At 35.1% G+C, this 16,550-nt stretch overlaps 1 protein-coding gene across 1 annotated transcript in view; it reads left to right on the top strand.

Moving 5' to 3' along the window:
- Positions 1-16,550, top strand: part of fam189a1 (family with sequence similarity 189 member A1) — a 132,214-nt gene that overhangs the window by 40,495 nt on the left and 75,169 nt on the right. Inside the window, 1 exon segment of the mRNA XM_051115546.1 lies at positions 16,399-16,455. Within this exon segment, the coding sequence (XP_050971503.1) occupies positions 16,399-16,455 (57 nt within the window).

Genomic DNA, 16,550 nt, shown 5'->3' with positions numbered 1-16,550 from the left:
TCATTAACATTTAAAGCAACCTCGACCAGAACAGGGTGATTTTTGCAGAGCTCATTTTGGCAAGGTAAAAAAGGTGTTATTTACACTACCATTGAGAAATTTTAACCAAAGCATGTTATAGACTTTTCATTAAGACCCTAAAGAATCATATCAACTTGTGGAAAATGGGCACCCGATGACCCCTTTAAAGCACCCTGGAATAATGAAGTGTTGTAGGAAAGAAAAGAGTGATTTTTCACAATGATTTCACACTGATTTCCTCAGTGTGAAATCATTGTGAGATGTGGCTGTCTATGCCAATGACACGTTTTACTTTTAAGTTTTCGCTAGCTGTCATTTGAATCAAACATTGACTGCTTTTTGGGGGGAAACACTGAGGCTGTAAGGGGCTTTTGGGACTGAAAATGGCACTTCTGCGCATCAGCACTTTCAGCCTTGGCAATACAACATGAATCAAATTGTAATTTAAATTTACATAGAGATTGTTTGTCATGGCCTCCTTTCAAGAGGCTGCAATAATCCATCTTATTAGTCGAAAACGAATAAAGTGGGAAAGCCAGCTTCAGCTGTTTTAGGAGAGCGATCGGCAGGAGTGCTTACAGCACGCTCCATCTCCTATTTGATTTTGCTTTTTTAATTTCAACTAAATTCAATTTAGAAGTCATTAGTGATTAAACTGGCTAAAGTCATCTCTAAAGCACAAAATGTATGAGACAGAGAGAGGGGGGGGGGAATAGTTCCCGCAGTGAGAGTCTCTTCTTTTCACATCTGGCCTCTCTGCCCACTACAATCCATCTCAATTACTGAGGAAAAGTCCCTGCTGCACAGGATTTCTATCTCTCTCGCTCCGTCTTTCTCTCTTCCCCTTTAACTTCCCTAATTAGTCTTTGTTTGTCATCTTTCTCGTTCTCCTCCTCACGCCCTCCATCATCATCAGCATCATGATCCATATTTCTCCTAGCATGTAAAAAGGATTGGTGGCTGTGCTTTGAATGTAAGGCAGTGCGCTGATGAAAAGCTCTTTTTCTCTCTTAATGCCGCTGTAGTCCGCTGCACGTCACTGTGTAGTTTTGACTGTTTCGCTGTAATAGTTTGAGACGGGAGTAATGGGGGATGCCTCGGCTGGCTTTGTTTATCTAATGCTGTCTCAATTTCTGTTGCTCTGCAATTATTCAAAGAGCTGGAAAAGAGAGGCCTTTTAGAGGAGGGACAGTGCTGTCCACTGAGAGAACATCACCAAAAAATGTCCCACTGCTTAGCAGTTTGTATGTGTATAATGTACACACACTGTCGTGTGTTGTTGAAATATTACAATCACCTCTTTCTACTCTTTTAAAGCTTTTAAAGCACATTTCTCTACAGATTGACCATTTGGAAGATCTGTCTATTTGGATTGTTTTAAATACGTTTAGAGAAATGATCCAAAAATAATGATAAAATGTTTTATAAAACTGTAAAGCTGCTTGTAATTGTGGCTTTTGTTTTTTTAAGTTGATTGTGATGACAATTTGTCTTGATTCTCTGTAATTTGAGTCTCTGTAATTTATTTTCTTTTCTTTTTTTTTTTTTTTAAGAAAAGGTAATAAAAAATAATTCCAACCAATGTAAAAACAATATCCTTTATGAGATTTTGCTTTTAGAATTTTTTTTGTTCACAGAAATCTTCTGGTCCCTATGATTTGTGGAAAACGCAGGCATTTTTTTGAAGGAATATTTACCAGAAAAATTACTTACCAGAATTTATTTACCAGGAAAATTTAAATGCACAACACAGTATTTCTGAAAGGAAAATAAATAAATAGCATAAAATATGTTTTTTTTTTTTTATATAATATCAGTTAATTAGTTTTTTTTTTTTTTTAAGAAAAATAAGAAAAAACAAATCCAGCCAATGTACAAACAATATCCTTTATGAAATTTTGCTTTTTTACATTTTTTATTTAATTTTAATTTAATTTTTTTTTTACAGAAATCTTCTGAACATAGGGGCCCCATGATATGTGGAAAACACAGATGTTTTTTTTAAGGGAATATTTACCAGAAAAATGTTTTACCACAATTTATTTACCAGAAAAATTTAAATACAAGTATTTCTAAAAGGAAAAATAAATATAAATAAATAAATAAATATTTTTATATAAAAGAAATTAATTAGAGATGCTTTAAAATAATAAAATTTAAAGAACCCATTAAAATGGAATCCAAAAAAATAAAAGTAAATTTGAGGGGAAAAAACTATTTCATATATTTAATAATATATTTTTTGTTAAACTTTTTATAAATTGCTGTTAAATTGTGTACATTTCATGCTTTCAATTAATTAGACATGCTTTTTGATTTTTATCTATTAAAACAGAGTCTAGAAAAATGTAAATGGAAAAAACAGAATTTGGGAAAAAAAGAAGTTGTTAAACAAATGGATTTCATATCTGCAAATTTTTGCTGGTAAATTTTTATTTTTTTTTTAATTTATTTACATTTTTATGATTTTCCCTATTGTTTTCAGTTATCATTCTTTCTTTCTTTATGTAAAATATAATAGATTTTTTTCCCCTTGTGATTTTGGGGTGAAATGTGACCTGGACATGGTTTAGTGAGATTCACCTACGAATTAGTTGTTAAAGATGATTGGTGGTCAGAACAGAGACTCCAACCAGTTTCTGTGGTTATTGCGGTGTTGTAGTTATCAGAGGAGCTCTATGTGTGCATACTGGCAGGGTCTCCAGAGGGGATCTGTGTGCAGAAAGTGGATGAACGGGAATAACAGCGTGAAAGAGAGAGAGAGGGAAAGAATGATTGAGATGCCCAACCCCCAGTAACACCAGGGAACCTGCTGTTGTCCCACTGTTTCCATGGCGATGAGGATGAGCTGTTTGTTCTAAGCTCAGAACCGTGTGAGATGTTAGACAGGGAATAATGATTTGTGGAATGAGAGAACGTGAGGAAGAAGAGGTGATTGACGGAGATAGAGAGACTAGACGAGAGCGACCAAGAGTCTATGTGGATTGCATTTTCAAATTCTCAGCCGATCGCAGTGGCCTTGACCTTCTCCTGTGAGGTCCATTGTATTAGCGCTGGAATAAACTGCAGCTTTAGAGCTGTTTGAGGGTGGCAGAGTCTAATTTTGAGAGAAGCTCTCATCTGTGTCTCAAGAGCCTAAAAAGATCTGAAGCCAACGTGATGGAGAGGTCATGGTGTAAACACAAGCGCTCTCTCTCCGTCTTATGCATACAGGCGCATTCGCAACCCAGCCAACAAAAAAATCCCCTGCTCTAGTTTTCTCTTTTCACATTTTGAATCCAAAAACTGTATTTCAGCGCTGCTGACTCTTGACTCTAATTAATTCAAGCAATGTTCTGCAGTTGGCACGGGACCGTATGTACAGGTACGGCTTTATTCATTTGCGAGGTGCGCCTGCGACAGCAGAATGCAATTTCTAAATTAAACACGGCAGTCATGTGATCTGGTTGCTTTGAAACGAGCCAGAAGGATTTCTCGCCTGCCAGTTTTCCATGTGATATATCTGGAGTTACCGAATGTCACCGTCTTCAGGAGCGGATTTACACTGACACTCTTTTAATCCCCGGATTGTTCAATTTAATTAAGAAAGAGCACACGTTTCTCCCTGATGTGTCCCAAAGTTGGATGAGCATTCTCCATAAACACTCACGTTTAGATTTGTAGACTGCTGTTCTAGGGATCGATACTAAAAGAGTTTAGGGAAAAGCACTGTTGTGAAACATTACTACTGTATTTTCTCAAAAAAAAACTGCTATTCCTATGAGAAGAGTTGGTTAGAATTGCATTAGAGAGAAAAAAAAGAGCTGTGGGTACACTACGGTTCAATTTTTTTTTTTTTGCTCAGCAAAGCTGCATTTAATTGATCAAACATACAATAAAAGAGTAATATTCTGAAATATTATTACAGTTTAAAATAGCAGATTTACATTTAAAATGTAATTTATTCCTGTAATTGCAAAGCTGAATTTCCAGCGGTCGTTACTCCAGTCTGCAGTGTCACATGACCCTTCAGAAATGTTTCTAATATGCTGTTTTGATGATGCTTAGAAATGGATGTGCTGAAAAATGCCATAGTGTCTTTTTCAGGCTTTTTTTTGATGAACAACCTTTGAGTAAACAGAATTTCTTTGTAATTGTTTTGTAATATTACAAATGTCTTTGCTGTCATTTTGTGGTCAATTTAATGCATCTGTACTGATTAAAAGAATGAATTTACTTAGAATCTTTACTGACTTTAAACTTTAGAACAGTATATAAATTATAGACATCCATGGACGCCCGTTAAGGTAATTGTGACTTTTCATCTCGCAATTCTGACTTTTTTCCCTCAGATTTGTGAGATATAAGCTTCCAGTTGCATGTTGTAAAGTCAGAATTGGGAGATATAAACTTGCAATTCTGACTTTTTCCTCAATTGCAAATTTATCTCTCACAGTTCTGACTTTGTAACATGCAGTTGGGAGTTATTAAGTCAGAATTGTAATAAACTCAATTTTTTCAGACTTTTCAGACTTTTTCACAGAATTGCTATATAATTGCTATAGATATAAAATCGCAATTCTGACTTTATAACATGCAATTGGGAATTGTGAATTTAGAATTGAGAGATATAAAATTGCAATTCTGAGAACGTATCAGACTTTTTTCCCCTCAAAATTGGCCCTTTATAACTCGGAATTGCAAGTTTATATCTCACAATTCAGAACTGCGAGAAACGTCAGAATTGTGAGATAAGGAAGTACGTATTGATATACCCAGTTCTATTTCTGTACAATGTATCCTCTAAGCTGTGTGCATTTTTTGCAATGCAGTTGGTTTCATACAAATGATGTGGGCTGTAGAAATCGAATACTTTAATGATTGCGGATGAAAAGCTCAGCAAAAGAGACGCAGTGACATTTGAAATATCGTCATTATGTTTTAAAAATAAGTGGCTTGATTAAGTGGTGGAAATAACGGATGATGGGCACAGAGTGGTAACAAAACTCCAAGACATTTACAATCACACACAGGCATAACAAGTGCAAACTCGACTACATGGGGATGTTTTTAACTGTAAAATATTTACATTTACATCTATTCATTTAGCAGACGCTTTTATCCAAACTGACTTACAAGTGGGGAATACATCAAGCGATTTATCCTAAAGAGGCAAACAACTTAGGAAGTGCTCATAATACCATATAACAGGCATAATACCATATGTGACCCTGGACCACAAAACCAGTCTTAAGTCGCTGGGGTATATTTGTAGCAATAGCCAAAAATACATAGTATGGGTCAAAATTATTGATTTTTATTTTATGCCAAAAATCATTAGGAAATTAAGTAAAGATCATGTTCCATGAAAATATTTTGTAAATTTCCTACTGTAAATCTATCAAAACTTATACGTAATATGCATTGTTAAGAACTTCATTTGGACAACTTTTAACTTGTATCTCGGCCAAATATTTTCCTATCATAACAAACCATACATCAATGGAAAGCTTATTTATTTAGCTTTCAGGTCATGTATTAATCTTAATTTTAAAAAATGGACCCTTAGGACTGGTTTTGTGGTCCAGGGTCACATATAACAGGCAATATTTCACACATTCACATTTTTTTAAATTATGTATTATATTATATTATATTATATTATATTATATTATATTATATTATATTATATTATATTATATTATATTATATTAAATTATCCTACCTGGTCTCATGATGAAAACGTACCACTGGGAACTTTTTCACAAGACGCAAAATACATACCAGTAATTACATATCACTGCAGTTTCCAACAGAAATGAACACTACAGGCGGTAAAACAGCCTTTTTTGTACACATTTATGTTTACAGCTCCATATGATGAATTTAAGTTCTTAACAATGCATATTACTAATCAAAAATTAAGTTTTGGTATATTTATGGTAGGAAATGTACAAAATATTACATTACATTATATTGTTTTGTATTGTATTATATTATATAATTTTTTTTTTATGTTTATCTCTCTCAATTCTGATTTTTTTTGTGTGAGTGTATGCAAGTATATGCTACTGCCATGTATGTTTAGAACGTTTCGAAACAAACATGGCAGTAGAATTTGGCATCTTGTGAAAAAGTATCCAGAGGTACGTTTTCGACATGAGACCAGGTTGATATTTTATTGTATTATATTATATTATATTATATTATATTATATTATGTAAGAATTGAACTGTTCTGTGTAAGATTTTTTTTTTAAACGCGAGCTACATTTAGTTACACTGAGGGTCAAATCAAAAAGAAATTGCACGTTAAAAGTTACACTGTTTTTTTTTTGTGTTTGCACTATACTGGTCTGGTATAAAGAATGTTTTTCCTCAGGTGCCTGAAATGTCCACCTAATAGGGAAACGTTTTGCTCAGCAAGAAAAAAAAAATAGATGAAACATTGCTTATGTGTACCAGAAACATTCACAATATTCCTCACTCACCCACACATGCAGACACACGACCCTGAGTCGAGTTCCCTGTAACCTGCACAAAGACGCCTTTTTAGGACATGTTTTAGCTGTTCCAGAAAGATGTGTTCAATCTGATAAGAGTGCCCTCCTAACACGATTACAGCTATGACAAGGACAGTGATGGTTCTGTAATTTTATTAGACAGAAGCGAATCTGCAGCAAGGTGCAGGTCATCACTTTAAAGGGGAAACAGCACAAGCTGCCCAAGAGTTCAGCGTCTGAATACCATCTGGAGCTCAATGATACCGTCACTGGCTGACTTCAGTTTTCTGCTGCTAGAGTGAGTGTGAGCAGAATCAATTTACTACACATCCGCCACGTTCAAGAATGAATGGGGAAATTTCTCCCGTGAAAACTGCGAAGCTAGCATTTTTTTTTTTTTGACATCACATGGTTCTTATGTCGTATGATTATACGTGTGTTCGTATGAGTATCTACAGGGGTTCTCGGTGAGGCTCAGTTCAGCATAGTGTGTGTTGCATGTTGATATTGAAGGAGTCACTTCGCTCTCTTCCTCTCTGAGGGGTAAATGGGAAATCATTACAAAGCTTGGAAAGTGTCCAGAAAGGGGTTTCCACGGCAACAGAACCACCGTTCCCATCCGTCCCTCTCCGTCTCTCTCTTTCTTCCCTCCCTTTTAGGGAGTGATGTGTAAGTGTGTCGTGTCCTCATTCCAGGACCTTCGTTTAGTCACTCGCGTAGCCTTGATGATCATCATCACGTTTATGGATACATCCAAATGTTTTACGTATCAAACTCAGTTCAAGCCTTATGGTATAAAGGTGATGAGCCATAAACCTTCATTGGTGTGCATGTGAATATGAATGACGCTTTATGCTTTCATAAGTATGCACGCACCTTATAAATATGTATGTAAATCAAGATGATAGGCCACACACCTGCATTAGTATGTGTGTGAGGGAAGCTACGCTTGAGAAATATGCCTTCAAGTCATTTGCAGGCATTGCAGCGGGCAGTGGGAGTATGCATGCTATTTATATCTAATAGCATATATATGTAATCACAGTTTCCTTTTTAATTGAGGCAGTTGGACCCCATGTTCCTCATGATGATGTCAGGAGAACATTTGTGCTTATCATACAAACCAGCAGGGGAGAATGCGAAATCTTGGACTCTCTCCAAACACACAACATGGACATCAGTTGAGCCACATATGAGCCTGGTTGAAATCTTCTCACTTACTTGACCATCCCGCTGTCGTCACCAGAGGCCTGCTGATGTCCTTACTGCAGCCGGAATAATAGAAGCAAGCAGCAGCTGTCTAAACAGATGTGTGTAGTGGAGTCTGTTGAGTAGAAGTGATTTGACAGATTGTGGTGCATGTTCTTATGTTCTCTGATTTTGATTTGATCATTTTTGGCCTTCTGTCTTCTCTTGTGCTCGATGCTCAGCTTCTGAATAGTTTCGTTTTACCCTTGGGGGATCACATAAAAAAGGAAAACATCAGTCTGAGAGAATATAAAATCATGCAGATTATCGGTAAAGAGCAGAGACTAGAATATCATCCGCATATCATTGCATTAGCTAGTTTTGCTTGTTCAGTCTTTCCGGCAAGTGCATGTTGAACATTGTAGCGTTTTTATTGCTGTTTGAATTTGGGTGTATTTAATGATTCTTATGTGTGTCTGTGTATTTATTTACATATTTATTTACTCACAAGTTTTTTTTTTGTTTTTTTTAACAAAGTCTCTTCTACTCACAAAGGCTGCATTTATTTAATCAGAAATTACTGTTTTTTCTTTTCTTTTTATTTCTACATTGCACAAAAGTGTGCTGCTTAAAGGTGCTGTATGTAATTTTTTTTGACTGCGCTAAAGCATAAAAATACATAAATATGTTTGGAGGTATTTTGGAAACACGTGAAGTTCACATAATTGTTTCTCTAACAACCAAGCTACAGCCAGTTAATCTACTTTGAAATTTGCATTCTGTGTCGGAATGTCTGTTTTTGTTTTTGTGTGATTCCGCCCACTGCCGCTTTACCCAATAGTATACCCCAGGTTGCCAGTCAGTAAAAAACACAACGTATTACAGCTGAGGAAGTCAGCAAATGAACTGGGATCAGAGACATAAAACATAAAAGCTCTATATTCAAACGCCAATAAATCAACTCATTAACTTACAGCTTAATTTAGTTTTAAATTGTCATTTGCAATCGTTCCTGTTTCATGTCTCATTCTGGCAACCCATGTGAGCGTTAAAGTTTGTTGATGAATAAAGTATTTGAAATAGAAATCTTTTGTAACGTTTCAAATTTTTACTGTCACTTTTTATCAATTTTATGCATCCATGCTGAATAAAAGTATTATTTTTAGTGGTGTCAAAATTAGCGTGTTAACGCAGGCGATTAATTTTTTTGTTTTTCATTTTAACGCATTAAAAATATTTAACGCAATTAACGCAGGGCCAGGGATATGTTTGGCCACCCCATATAACGAGCACATCAAACGGGAGACTTTTCAGACACGCTCCAACGTCATGTGAAAACGGATCAGTAAACTGCGGTTAGATGAGATGTTGTCTGTTCATATGTCAGTAAAAACAAATTTTCCTGTCTTGTCAGCCGTTATTCTGTGCCGGCGCGCGCTGTATTATTCAAACCCAAATGAAACTATGAGTATGTAGTTGGTCGTAGTTATGTCATCAGTTAAGTCATGAAGTTACAAAAAAGCAAACTAAAGCTGTCTTAAAACTGTGCGTGTAAGTGTTTATTATTTAAGAGTCACATTTAAAGCAGTGTCAGATCCGCTTCAAGTTCATCAGCGGTAGCTTTTAAAGTAACAGCAGCTAAAATATCCTAATAACCAAGCTGCTGTGATGTCTGTTAATCAAAGAACAAAATTAAAAAAGAGAATGTCAGTACTTGCCTTCAGTCATAAAAAAGATAGCATTAAACAAATATCGAAAATATACTTCCTTTATGTTGTTTCTACTTTAATTTGAAGATTGAATGTGAAATTATTGCAATATAAAGTATTGCAATAATTATAGTATAAATAAAGTATAATTAAAAATTGCGTTTAATTGTGATTAATTTCAGAAAAATGTGTGATTAATTAGTTATTTTTTTTTAATTGATTGACACCACTAATTATTTATTTATTTATTTTTTAAAATCATACTGACCCCAGAATCTTGAACTGTACTGTACCTCAAGTAAATACAGTTCAGTTTGGTTAGTTCTTGCGTTTACATTTTTCTTCTACCAATGCTAAAATACTGTGATATTGTTTCCTGCCCTGCAGTGCAATGGGATTCCAACACTGCTACTAAATCTGTAGTGCAACTCCTGAACGAATGACTCTTGTGAGACAAGATTCAAGACCATACAGTACAACAAATCTAGTTTGACTCCTGAATGGAAGTCACAATGAGACTCCTTTGTGACTCCTTTGTGTATTAGAACCATACAGCATAACCTATAGTTCAACCCATTCTAAACCAATTACTCTTACTTTATGAGTCTATTCTTTTTAATGATCCAAACAATAGAGCGTGACCAGTGTTCTGTAGTCTGATTCCCAATTGATTGAGTTGTGAAATAGTTCATTTTACTAAATCAAAACCATACAGTGCAACCTGTGTAGTCCAATTAATTCCCAAACAAATGACGCTTACGAAACAGTTGTTTTCTTTTTGTTTGTTTGGCCGTGGAACTGCATTTATTTTTTCCATATATTTCTTCCTCGAAATAACAAAAAATAATTAATAGACCATTAATGATTTCATCCATTTATTCATTCTTTGTTCCCCACATTTGTTTGTTTATTTGTTTGTTTCACACAGCCATGCATATTATTATTTGTTGTTTTAGGACATTTTCCCCTCAACTACTAATTCTCTCTCACCTAAAATCAGAATCAGAAAGAGCTTTATTTAAGGAATTTGTCTTGGTGACAGAAGCTTCCAGTGCACAGACAGGATCACAAGTGACAAGACACAGATAACAAAAATAAACAAGTGATTAGAATAAATATATGAAAAGACACAAACAATAGACAAATAAACAAGTGATTAGAATAAATATGTGAAAGGCAACATACATAAAAGGGAACATTCCCATATTTTTGCCTGTTTTTTACAAGCTGTACAAATTTTAGGACAAAGTGATGTTTCTGGAACATTCTTACAACTTAATTCTTATTTTAAATGTGAGTAAAAAGTTCTGAGATCAACATTCTCAGAACATCCTTATGATGTTATTTGTACTTTATGAACATTCTAAGAAATGTTTTTGTAGGCTTTACATAATATTCTAATCACAACAAGAAATCTGGACATTTTAACATTTTTAGAATATAAAAAAAAAACATTTAAATAACATTATTCTGTGTAACAAAATAAAGCAGAATGCTGTAAGAAACATTTTTGTAACTTAAGTAATAGTATAATCACAACAAGAACACTGGATATTTCAATGTTTTAGAAACATTTCAAAACAATATTTTATGAATTGCGAGTTTATTTCATGCAATTCTGAGAAAAAAATTCGGGCTGTCATTTTTTTTGGTAATCGAGTAATCTGTCGATTATTCTGACGATTATAAATAATTCATTTTTGTAGGAATAATACATATTAATATATATATATATATATATATATAATAGCAACAACATTTCTCATTATTATCTCTTTTGAAAATGTGTGCTTCTTAAATGTGCTGTATGTAATTTTTTTTTGACTGTACTAAAGCCTAAAAATACATAAATTTATTTGCAGATATTGCGGAAACATGCGAAGTTCACATAATTGTTTCTCTACAAAAAAAAAAAAAAAAAATTACAGCCAGTTATTCTACTTTGAAATTTGTGTTCCGTGTCGGAATGTCTGTTTTTGTTTTGGTCCGTGTGACTCCGTCCGTTGCCGGTTTACCCAGTAGTATTTCGACACCCCAGGTTGCCAGTTAGCAAAAAATATATAGCGTATTACAGCCGAGGAAGTCAGCAAGCTAGATGGGGTCAGAGAACGCAGATTCTACCCAATTTAAAACTGAGCAACTGATTCTAAATCAATTACTCTTACTTTAAGAGTCTATTCTTTTTAATGATCCAAACAATAGAGCGTGACCAGTGTTCTGTAGTCTGATTCCTGACTGAATGAATTGTGAAATGGTTCATTTGAGTAAATCAAAACCATACAGTGTGACCTGTGTAGTCCAATTAATTCCCAAACAAGTGACAGTTGTTTTCTTTTTGTTTGTGTGGCCGTGGAACTGCATTTATTTTTTCCCAATATTTATTTCTCAAAATAACAAAAAAATAATTAATAGACCATTAAGTATTTCTTTCGTTTATTCTTTCTTTTTTCCCCACATTTGTTTGTTTGTTTGTATTTGTTGTTTTAGGATATTTTCCCAGCTCTCTCCCAGCTAAAAAGGAGTGTTCCCACATTTTTTCACCTGTTTTTAAAAAGTTATACAAATTTTAGGACAAAGTAAAATTCTTACAACTTAATTCCTATTTGATATGTTCTCATAACGGTGAGTAAAAAGTTCTGAGATCAACATTCTCAGAACGTCCTTATGATGTTTTTTGTACTGTATGTACATTCTAAGAAATGTTTTTGTAAGCTTTACATAATGTACTAATCACAACAAGAAATCTGGGCATTTTAACGTTCTTAGAATATTAAAAATAAACATTCAAATAACATTATTCTGTGTAAAAATAAAGCAGAATGCTGTAAGAAACATTTTCGAATCTTAAGTAATATTATAATCACAAGAAGAAAACTGGACATTTCGATGTTTTAGAAACATTTTAAATCAACATTTTATAAGCTAAATTTGTTACCTGGACCTGTTTTCAGTTTAAATGCTGTATCTTTCACTCTCTCAGCCTCTTTCTTTCTGTGTTTGGTGAGGGGGGGTTGCTGTATATCACTGCTGTGCAAACAGTTGACTGTGATTAAAGAGCGTTCCCCAGGCAGCCAGTCGTCCGCTGCACCCTCACACTCTGCAGACCACACTCACAACACACTCAATATGCAAACCGCTACAAGTTTAGTCTTGATTTTGACAGCTAAGAGCAATTTTTAAACCGCACTGTGTTTGATCCAGCACTGTTTGACAGTTTGTGTTCCCTCAGATTTCTCCTAATAGTCCAGTTTCAGCAGACTGGACTAAAGCTGACTCCGGTCCTCGTAGTCAAGTTGTCATTTGTGGTGTTTGCGATATGGGCTGTATGACATGCACATATATTAGTCGGGGCAGCTGTACCCTGGTAATTGACTGAAGGGCTCTCTCTCCTCTCATAGCGCTGCTGACTGAGCTAAAAGGCTTTAGTGGCTAATGTCAGTGAGTGGTGCGTCTTAATCCTGTTGAGAGCGCAGCCGAGGGTGAAATCCTTCTTTGATTATTGCTTGCTATCGTTGCCTCTTTCCAGAAAACAATTTCTTCAGACTCAACCGCACAGGCAGGAAATCACCAGCAAGACTTCCCACCCAGGGCATAATATGTGCTCTACTGCACCTCTGGAGAAGTAGGGAATATGGGATTGAAGGTTGGAGATGTTTTATGACTGTATTTTAACACACATATCCTCACAATAAAGCCAGTTTAAGCTGCATAACTTTTATCCTAAACTATATCCTCATGCATTATCCAACAAATATGTGGAGTATTAATAGTTTGACCCTCTGCAGTCCAACTCGCTCTACAGCATGTTATTAACCTGCTCTCCAGATGTGCTATAAATGTACTGAGAGCCAATAGGGAGCTCTAATTCAGGCACAGTTAAGAATAATAAAGGGTAGTTGTCATTGAGGGATTCATACATTGTGGAGGGTTCAAACGGTAGCAGGTGTTAATGTATGCATTGTACATGAGTGAGTGAGAGTGAGTGTGTTTCTGACAGTATCTGTGGCATGCTGTCATTTACCACAGACAAACAGTCTGACTCATCCCTCGGTACATAAATTTACATTTTTATAAACCCAGAGTCAGATAAAGGTAAACATATTTGGGTATCTGACTTTTTTTCTCACAATTGTAAGTTTACATCTCGCAATTCAGACTTTTTTTCTCAGAATTGTGAGATATTCTTGCAACTGTGAGTTATAAAGTCAGAATTGTGATATAAACTTTCAGTTCTGAGCAATCAAGTCAGAATTGTGATATGAATTGTGAGTTATAAAGTCAGAATTGAGAGACATAAACTCGCAATTCTGAGAAATAAAGTCAGAAGAGATGTCAATTGTGACTCATAATTGTGAATTATTAAGTCAGAGTTGTGAGATATAAACTCAATTTTGAGAATGTGTCAGTCTTTTTCTCTCCTCAAAATTGGAGATACAAACTCTCATTTGCAAGGAAAAAGTTTTATCTCCCAGTTCTGACTTTATTTTTCACAAAATAGTGAGTTTTATCTCTCAATTCTGACTTAACTCACAATTACGAGTACTTAACCCCCTCTGTGGGACGCCTAAGTTTGCTTCACCAATTTACAAATAAATCCTAATCTAACCATGACAAACTATATATCGTTGGGAGGGTCTAAGACTCCTAAATAAATATTTTACCACTCTTTCGTGTTACAAATTATGTAGGAAAAGTAATAGATTAATTTATGACAAGAGTGCACCTCAAAAATCTACATCATAACAGGAGTTCTGACCTCTGTCACAAAAACACTTTCTTCGTTGCCTTTTTACGTATCACGCAATATATCAACTGAAAACTTAAAATTTCAAAATTCATCCTTTGACAACCATTTTAAAATCAGACATTGCATTACCATGGAAATTGTACATCAAAATCATATTACAAAATATTTTCATTCATGAATTATAAAAAATTAACTTCGGATAGTGCATTTTTATGTCTGTTTAAGATAGGGAGTGACAGTTAAAGGGTTAATAACTAGCAATTACGAGCTTATATCATCCAAATCTGCTAAGAAAAAAAAAGTCTAGGGCTGTCACTATCGATTATTTTGATAATCGAGTAATCTGTTGATTATTCTGATGATTAATCAGAATTGGATAATTATAAAGATGATAAAGATTTATTTTTTTGCTTCCGCACTTTTCTACACTGTTATCAAAAAAGAAAATAATTGTAGGGTGGTGGCTTGGTTTTATCAGTTGGTTGTTGATTGGATGGCGGCAGGGCGAAGTTAAAGGAATATATGATTGAAAAAGTCTGGCATGCAGTCCATCATCAAGAGAAGTCTGTTATTTCGCCCGAACATCGTATTATGACGTTTTGATTAAAAACTTAAAGATTAAATAAATAAATAAATACAAGCAATATTTGTACATATGTTCATAAAAGATATGCATTTATAAAATAGATACCAAAAAAGGAAACAAATTCATTGATAAATTGTTCACAATAAGTTCATTTAAAATGCATTTGTAAAATAGACAGGGCGAATTTAAATTTACCGTGTCTTCAAGTCTATATACATCAGCAGGTAATATTGTTTAATTTCAATCTGACACTGAATAGAATACCCCCAATAGAATCCTTTAGGTGCCCAAAGGGGGATGTGATTTTGCCATGGAATAGGATTTTGCACAACGCCTGAATATTCCTTTCAGTGAGCTCTTTTGTACTGCTGATCTTTCCATACATACACCTGCCAGGTCTTTCCTCTTTTTCAATCTTATCTTGAACTGACTCTTTCTCTGCATCTTTTTTTCCACCTCACTCTTAGTTTAGTTTTCTCCCTCTCTTTCTCCCTCTCAATTGCTACTGAAAGAGGATCAATAATTCAAGAGAGCAAATACAATGTTAACCGTCTCTCACATCATCCCTCTGAACATCTGTCATACACACTGTCTCTCTCATAAAACGTAATCTCATGTCATACTTGTTACAGAAATGTATTTGTGTTGAGGAAATGTCTTGATAATGGCCCTCGAATAATTTCTGGAAATACGGTCTGTTTTATGTATGTAGTGTGTTTTGTTTTGCTATTGTTTCCGTGCGCTAATATAATGTTGTTTTTGTTGTTTTTTTGAGATCCGGCCAAACCAATTAGCAGACCAATTCATGCTTAACAAGAGTTTTTTTTATTTATTTTCTTTCTGAATTACACATTGATCAGATTTCTTTGTTTTTCTGCACTTTTCCTTTATGTTGGTGGCTGTTAATCCCATAGTTGTGTGTGATTGCACACGATGGCATAATCCTCTAATCTTCAGATCGATCGACTCCACAGTCTCACTGATCTCTTTTTCTCTTTTGCCAGCAAACACATTTCAGTGACTGAGAATAAGTCAGCATGCACACTACTCAGCATTCACCTCCTACATATGAAGCACTATATATACCTAAGCGTTTAAAATTTCATCTGTAGCATTATTCATAACCTGAATTTACATTCTAAACTGCTGACAGCATCAGCTTTAATGGTGACGCTTCGTTCCCATTGCATATTGCATTTAATGCTCTGCTCCTGTTGGTTTATGCAAAATGGCACTGTGAATGTAGCGCAGCATCGAGGTCCCGTGGGTAAAAAGTGTGAATGAGGTAGAGTGGCCTGCTGGACTTGAGAGGTTAAAGGGTGAAGGAGCATGAGAGAGAGAGACTGCCTCGGTGTGGAGTGCTGCTGGTTAATGAAGGGTGAAGGAGAAAAAGACAGAGAACAAAAAGAAAGAACAAGTACTGCGGAGGATATAAAAGTGTTCATGTTATCGCAGGATTTTTTGAACATCTCCATATCAGCAGAATTCCCCCTGCCATCCTGATGACCATATCACTCCCTGCACATGAAATATTGATAACGTCACCTTTGATGGAGCACTCTTCCATGCTCAAGATGTGATTTTTGCTTGGCAGAAACGTGCTCTTTGATACGTGCAGCTCAGTTCTTTTTTTTTAGTCTCAAAAACTGTTTTCTTCTCGTTTCAGGTGCTTTTGTCTGGACTGATTGGAGTGGTGTCATGGAAAAGGCCTCTTTCTTTGGTGGTAAGAAGTGAAGTTTAACATACTAATAAGCTAGCGGTGTTTATGTGGATGTGCGCACGTCCCTACAGTTTTTACTATTATTGCTCAACTGATAA

The sequence above is a fragment of the Labeo rohita genome, chromosome 7 (genome assembly GCF_022985175.1).
Source record: "Labeo rohita strain BAU-BD-2019 chromosome 7, IGBB_LRoh.1.0, whole genome shotgun sequence".
NCBI lineage: Eukaryota > Metazoa > Chordata > Actinopteri > Cypriniformes > Cyprinidae > Labeo > Labeo rohita.
This window is presented reverse-complemented; position numbering and strand designations above follow the sequence as displayed.